The sequence below is a fragment of the Lepidochelys kempii genome, chromosome 13 (genome assembly GCF_965140285.1).
Source record: "Lepidochelys kempii isolate rLepKem1 chromosome 13, rLepKem1.hap1, whole genome shotgun sequence".
In the NCBI taxonomy this organism is placed as follows: Eukaryota; Metazoa; Chordata; order Testudines; family Cheloniidae; genus Lepidochelys; species Lepidochelys kempii.
Genome location: NC_136392.1, coordinates 34948823 through 34956383, shown reverse-complemented (window position 1 = coordinate 34956383; position 7561 = coordinate 34948823). Strand labels below are relative to the sequence as shown.

The window sequence follows — 7561 nt, the reverse complement described above, 5'->3', positions numbered from 1 at the left end:
TGCTTTGTGATGCATGCTGCATTTTTATGTGTGTCCAGAAAGGCAACGAGGCTGGAGCTAGCGTTCCTCTGTTTGTTTGTTAATTATGTGGTAGGGCTATATTTGTGTAATTATGTCTGTAGCTGTTAAGGTTCAGAAGGAAACCTTCCAAATGTGACCTGAGAGCAACTGAGGCAGCCAAGTCTACTTGAGTTTGCAGAGAGCCTGAAACGATAGCTTGACGTGGGAACTCCCCGATTTATTTTAATGGGCCACAGCTGCAATATTAGCGAAGCACTCAGGGCAAAAGGAGCAACAGCTGCACATGCCATTCCTCAGTCCCCTCTGAGCTAGCCAATGCCACTAACACAGGGCCAGGTTGGAAGTGGTGCCTGTAAGAGGGAAGGCTCTGTATCCCATTCCTTGACACAAACGCTCCGCTGAGCCAGCACATCCTCAGCTGGGCTGGATTTCACTTGGCATCCTAGAGGTGAAAGGCTGCATAGTCTGCTGCCCAGTCTCTCTGGAGGAGCCTTTCACCCTGATCTGGAGCTAGGTTGGGGACCTAGAGATGAAAGGCTCCATATTCCATTCCCCAGATGCCCTGAGCTCTGAAGCTCATTGGAAAGAACCCCAAACTTGTCCTTCGTCCTGATCTCATTTCTCTTGCCTAGTGGACAGTTTTGCCCCACGTGCTGCAACGCATTGTCCAGTTTTTAGGAACGGAATTTATGAAGCCGGCTGGGCAATGAGTCCCGATCCCTCCCCTCCAGCACACCTCCCGTTAAGTAACATGCACACGAACAAAAGGAAGAAACACGGCAGGAGTCACTTTATTTTACGCTTCGGATAATTTTGTTGATACAAAGTTATTTATGTGAAATTGGAGTCTTTGGTCGCAGCTTCTAGTAAAGACGAGCCCTTGAGAAAACTGACTTGGCTAATTCATAGCCAGAAGTAACAACAGGCACAAAATAAAACTACACACAATCCTATGTGACTGAGAAAACACACTGAGGCTCTTCCCCCACCCTTTTCACCTGTGATCTGTGCAGATCACTGAAGGGTGGTGATCTCTGCCTGCTGTGTAAGGGTTACTTCCCAATCCCAGAGCTGATTTTATGTCTGGGAGTGAGCCACCGAAATCCTGCCTAAAATCCCAGCTTGCAGAGGCGTAATCACAGCGCTCCCTGAGCAAACCTCTTGATCCCATGTGACAGGAGAGTGGAACCAGAGCGACGGCAGCACTATGAGGTAGGGGTGTCATTCGCTCATGCACATATACTCCTGCGAGTGCAAATAGCAATGCACCTGTGTTAGCGCGGGGAGTAGCAGCGGAGGCACGGTGGAGCCCTGTTAAGTACAAACCCGCCTGAAACTGGTGTGTATGTTACTCCTGGGGGAATTCTGCACCACTGTGCAATGCAGAATTTGCACAAAAATTAATGTTGTGCACACAGAATTTCCTTTCCTCCCCCCGAGTAGAAATGGGCTGCAGAGCTGCTGGCCACCACTACGGGCTTCTGGACCCGGCAGAGCCCAGCTCGCACATAGAGGACATTGCTGGTAAGAGGTGGGGGAGGAACTGGAGGGTTCCCAGCAGCAGCAGTTCCCCGCACCCCATGTAAGAAGGAGGCAGCGTGCAGGAAACTCCACACAAGCTCGGGACCCAGCATCAGGCTGTTTGTTCCTCTGGATTCCTGGGCTCTGCGGGGAGGGGGTGCGAGTGTCTGGCCCCTCTCCTTGGCTCTGCCGGGAAGGGGGCAGAGAAACGGGGAATTTTTTGTGTGTCTGTGTTGTTACAGGTATTTTGAAATAAATTATGAAAATAATTGAAACTGGTGTGATTAAATCGTGTTATTTTGATAAATAATATATGTGATATTTTGCAGAATTTTAAAATATTCTGCCCAGAATTTTAAATTTTTTGGTGCAGAATTTTTAATTTTTTGGTGCAGAATCCCCCTGGGAGTAATAGTATGTGCTCAGCATGGCTCGGCTGGGTGGGGATGCTGCAGCGTTGATCCTTCTAGTCAAAGAGTGAAAAAATGCTCTGTCCATGCTGGCTCAGGAAATGCTTTTCCAGCCATGTTAGCTGCAAACCCGTTGGCAACCGGTTTTCTGGAAGCCCATGGTACGATCATTATGGTAGATTGCAGGGTTGTGTCTCTGTATCTTAATCCTAGTTGCTATTCCTAAGGGCAGACTGGGCCTCACTAAACACCCTGCACTGCAAAGCCACTACGACTACTGTAAAATACTAACCCTAAATATACCCCCGACAACCCCAATTCTTAGCAATACTGCAAGGCAGCGAGCGGGCCCTTAGGTATTCCTGGGAGCTCCCTATTTCAGATCACTGGTTAGAAGGCGGCAGGGGGACTTCAGTAGGTGGGTTTGGATTGTCGTTGAATTTCATGTCACGGCAGAACAAGACGCTTTTCTTGCCCAGGCCCAGCTGGTACTGCCATATGTAGATCTTCTCTCTTGGCTGCAGGGTCAGGCTGACAGACTCTTCCACGTCGGTGGCCTCGCTCCAGTTCTCCTTCTCCGTGTTGACGCTTTTCCCGCCGTATTGAGTAGTGAGGGAGAACTGGTACTTGGCAATGGCTTCGGTGAGGGCTCCTGACTGGTATGATGCTGAGATGCTCACGTTCCAGTTGTGCTCTATGCTGCTCATCTTCTCCTTGGCATAGCCCACCTTCCTGGTGATCTTCTTGTTCCAGGTGATGGGCGTGTTGGAATCATTGGAGATGGTCTTGATGGCCTCCCAGGTGCCGAAAGCTGAACCCTGGGTGATAGCCAACCCACCAGGGAGGAAGTTGACCACATCCGGGTGGAAGGAATAGGTTACGGCATCCACGTTCTCGTGAAAATTGGTGGTTCGATAATACTGGATCCCCCATTCGTCATGGGGCTTGACAAAATAATAATAGCCCCTGACACCCCAGTAATAGAGGCCATCTCTGCAGGACGGGTGGAGGCTGTATTCGACAGCATCAGAATCGGTGTTCATGTTGGTGACCTTGCGGTAGACACCTTTGCTCTGGAAGACAATGTAGAAGTGCCCAAAGGCTGAGAGATAGTGGTCTCCTCCCTGGCAATTGGGGTGGAGATTGTAGACTACGGCTGCTGTGTCCATGTTCATGTTGGACACACGGCGATAAGACCCTCCTTTGATGATGTAGAAGAGGTCATCCTGGTAGGCGAGATAGTGCTCCCCGCCCTGGCAGGAGGGGTGCAGACTATACACGTTCAGATCTTTTCCTTGGTTGAAATTGGTCGACCTCATGTAGCAGCCCAGGTCTGAGCGGACGATGTAGTAATACTCGCCCACTCCGCAGAAATCGACCCCCGGGGCTTTGCTCTTGGGGACTATTGCAGGCATGGTGTTCAGCACTAGAAGATAAAATAGTTTCTTCCCATTAATTATTTTGTATTGGAGTGGCACCTAGAGCCCGCAGCTGGGATCACAGCCCTGTTCTGCTAGGCATTTTACATACATGTGGTAAGAGAGGGTCCCAGCTGAGAAGAGATTACAATCTCCATAAGACAGCATGGTGGGGCCTATGGCTAGGGTGACCAGATGAAACGGAGAAAATATCGGGACACATGGGGGAAGCAAAAAAAAAAAAAATAATGGCCGGAGTTCCCGAAGCAAAAAACACCCAAAAAAACACCGGAACGGCCAAAGCCACAATATCGGGACAAATGGCATCCCGACCGTGCGTCGGTCGGGATGTGGGACAAAGACCTAAAAATCGGGACAATCCCGATTTTATTGGGATGTCTGGTCACCCTACCTACGGCTGTGATGAACAGGACCCTATCCCGGGATAAGGGCTGGGGAGCTGAGATCAGGGTGGGGAGGAGCAGCTCTAAACGATACCGTTAAGAACAAGACTTTGCCCTTCTTCAGTCCCTGACGCTTTAGGCTCCCAAACCCGCTGCAACATTCAAACCAAAGTTTTCAGAAATGGCCTCTGGGTGTGGGGGGGCCAGCTCAGAACTTGATTTTTGGAGGATAGTTGCACTCAAGGCTTCCCGATGCTAGCTGGAGAATGGGGGATCAGCGCTCCGAGAAAGCAAGCCAGGGTACTTAGAGCACCCCAATGGTCAGGAGTCAGGCTGGCAAATGTTCCCAATGAGATAAAGGAGCATTTTTCCCATGGTACAGGGCGATATGGGCAGCATGGGCTATGGCTTAACCTTTGTTCCCCCCTCTCTTGGGACCCCCCTACCCCCAGTCCCCTCAGGATCCCTGTTCCCCGGGAACCCCTTCCCCCAATCCCCTGAGGATCCCCCTTCCTGGGGACCGCCCTTCCCCCAATCTCCTTAGGGTCACCCCTTCCCAGGGACCACCCTTCACCCATCTCCTCAGGATCCCCCTTCGCAGGAACTCCCCTTCCCCGTATCCTCTCAGGATCCCCCTTCCAAGGGACCCCCCCTTCCTCTCATGATCCCCCTTCCCGGGGAACCACCCTTCCCCCATTCCCTCAGGATCACCGTTCCCAGGGACTCTCCTTCCCCCCCATCCCATCAGGATCCCCCTTTCTCAGGGGGAGAAGGGGGTCCCAGGACAGAGGGGATCCTGAGGGGATTGGGGGAAATGCAGCCCCTGGGAACGGGGGATTCTCAGGAGGAGAAGGGGGACCCAGGAATCCCCCGTTCCCAGGGGCTGCACTTCCCCCAATCCCCTCAGGATCCCCTCTGTCCTGGGACCCCCTTCTCCCCCAGTCCCCTCAGGATGACTGACAGATATATAGCCAGTTGCTCTTGTGGATCAATATTAAAAATGTTCATGAGCCCAAACAGCCATGCTAACCAGCTAACCAGATGAGCTAAAGGAAAGCAGCACAGGGCAGGACGGAGACATACATACCCCCCTTCTTGGGAAGCAATTAATATGGTGGCGTGTGCACCGTCCACAGCAAATCTGCTGCACACACATTCATCTAGGAGGCCCTGTATTTATATCCACTAGCTGGAGGGAATGGCACATATCCCCCACCAGCCGTTACTTGTTGCATGCCTTTTTTGGCTCTGATTTGGTAACCACATTCCATACCAGTCTGGACGTGACAGCACTCCCTGCCTGTACCAGGACACAACCCCAGTGTATCTTGTCTTTGTTCCCTCCCGCCTTGTGAAATAGCTCAATGTGAGAGAACAGCACGGTGGGGGAAAGCAGACCAAAACAATGAGGTCAGCACAGCATTAAGGTTCCTTGGTGCTTTGTCGTCCTCTCGCAGTGACATCGCCTCTTTGTTCTACTGCCTGGGGACACACCGGGTAATAACCTCAGTCCCAATGGCCCGCCACTCCCACAGCTTGCGGCTATGCAATTCTCCATCGGGGTTCTCCCATCGCTGAAATTCATCCACCTCCCCAAAGGGCACAGCTAGGGTAGCGGAAGAATTCAGAATCCTCCCTGTTCCATCTGGGGATTTCGATTTGTGTGCAAATGCAAAGTCTTTGAGATTGCAATTCCATGGCATGGACAGGCGGAGTCAGACCAGTCCAACGAGGCAAACGAGGCCACTGCCTCATGCCTGTCAGGTTTAGAAAAGGGAGCCAACCAGCGGCGAGGGAAACCTGTAACGGAGGAGCAGCACTGCGTTGTTTCTAGTCACAACATCTATGTACATGTGACATCGCCTCTTTGTTCTACTGCCTGGAGACACACCGGGTAATAACCCCAGTCCCAATCTTTGACAATGACTCTACAGTAGACAGGAAACCAGATCCCCAGGAGAAGCTAGGAGAGTCTGTCTTTAGCAATCTTTAGTATACATATCAGCCCCTTAACTAGGCCCCGCTGACAGGGCGGGGCAAAGGGGGCAACTGCCCAGAGGCCCAGGCAATTTAAAAGGGCATGGGGGACCCCGGCTCAAGTCGGTGCAGAAGGAGCCAGGAATGGGCTGGGGGAACGAGGACCGGCAGGAAGAAAGGAAGCAGGAAAAAGAATGAACAGAGACACGGGGGTGGAGCTTTGTAGCCTCCAGGGGGAGCTGGGAGCCCAGGCTCAGCAGCTTCTCCTTCCCCAGCTGTGGCCTGCACCAGGGACAGACTTTCATTGAAAGTCTTTGTGTGCCCACCCCGGGGGGACTTTCTCCAGCTGGACCCAGCCCCGGGCTCTGCTGCCCCTGGCCCAGAGCTATAGGCCCAGCTGAGATCATGGCCCTATTCTGCTAGGCATTTTACAAACATGTAGTAAGAGAGGGTCCCAGCCGAGAAGAGATTACAATCTCCATAAACCAGCATGAACCTGCGATGAACAGGACTCTATTCCAGGAGGAGGGCTGGGGAGCTGAGATCAGGGTGGGGAGGAGCAGCTCTAAAAGATACCTTTAAGAACAAGACTTTGCCCTTCTTCAGTCCCTAATGTTTTAGCTCCCAAACCCACTGCAACGACAAACCAAAGTTTTCAGAAATGGCCTCTGGGTTTGGGGGGGCCAGCTCAAAACTTGAATTTGGGGGGGATAGTCGCACTCAAGGCTCCCCGATGCTAGCTGGAGAATGGGGGATCAGCGCTCCAAGAAAGCAAGCCAAGGTACTGAGAGCACCCCAACGATCAGGAGTCAGGCTGGTAAATGTTCCCAACAAGATAAAGGAGCATTGTTCCCATGGTACAGGGGGATATGGGCAGCATGGGCTATGGCTTAACCTTCGTTCCCCCCTCATGTGGGACCCCCCCTCCCCATTCCCTCAGGATCCCCCTTCCTGGGGACTGCCCTTCCCCCAATCCCCTGAGGATCCCCCTTCCTGGGGACTGCCCTTCCCCCAATCCCCTCAGGATCCCACTTCCAGAGGACCCCCTTCCCCCAATCCCTTCAGCATCCCCCTTCCCAGGGACCTCCCCTTTCCCCAATCCTTCAGGATCCCCCCTTCTTGGGGACCACCCTTCCCCCATTCCCTCAGGATCCCAAGTAGTCTTGAACAAGGGATGGGGGGGACCCCGGCTGGGATTCATGAGCCCTAGATTCTCATCCTGGCTCAACCACTGACCTCTTGTAGGCAGCTTCAGTTTTGTTTGCCTCAGTTTTCCCCCCTGTAAAACAACACCCACCTTCTTTGTACAAACCTTTGGAACGTATAGGAGAGAAGAGCCTTGTCTGAACTCCTCTTTGGTGCATTTCCTACCATTCCTCTCTACTAGCTAAACTGCTGAACAATCCTGCCTGGATTATACCAGTGCCCTTCTCCCATGCTCTCCCACTCACCCTAGTGCTGGTGCCTCTGTTTCCCCCGGAGAATTGATCCAGCTGTCTGCAGAGCTGGCCTCCCCCTGGCTGCATAAGAGTTAAAAGAAGAGGGAACTGGTGGCAGAGAAATATCTGACGTTAAGTATTTCATAATCCAGGCCCACAAGAAGCGGCAACGCCCCATCGAAAGGGGAAGCTTTGCCCTGACCCATGGCAGGGTGGTTGGGACATACTCTGCTCACACTTATCACAAAGACCTGCCCCTCGCTGTGCACTAGGGTCCCCATCCCAGTGCCCTCCGGGGTGCTGGGGGGGGGGAGTGACTAGCACTGGGTGGCGTCCCGGTGCCGGGTCAGGATGCACATCCTCATGGCACC

The 7561-nt window shown here is 52.7% G+C and overlaps 1 protein-coding gene across 2 annotated transcripts; it reads right to left on the bottom strand.

The window, feature by feature from the left end:
- Positions 1-792: 792 nt before the first annotated feature.
- On the bottom strand, positions 793-7324 carry LOC140896608 (uncharacterized). 2 transcript variants are annotated; one of them, XM_073308499.2, is made up of 2 exons: positions 7203-7324; positions 793-3378 (listed from the first exon to the last, which is right to left on the bottom strand). In XM_073308499.2, exon 2 carries the CDS (start codon positions 3365-3367, stop codon positions 2336-2338), a length of 1032 nt encoding a protein of 343 aa, XP_073164600.2. In that variant the 5' UTR covers positions 3368-3378; positions 7203-7324; the 3' UTR covers positions 793-2335. The 2 variants fall into 2 exon arrangements, with proteins under 2 accessions (XP_073164600.2, XP_073164599.2); XM_073308498.2 differs by lacking the exon at positions 7203-7324 and adding an exon at positions 7064-7196.
- Positions 7325-7561: the final 237 nt, after the last annotated feature.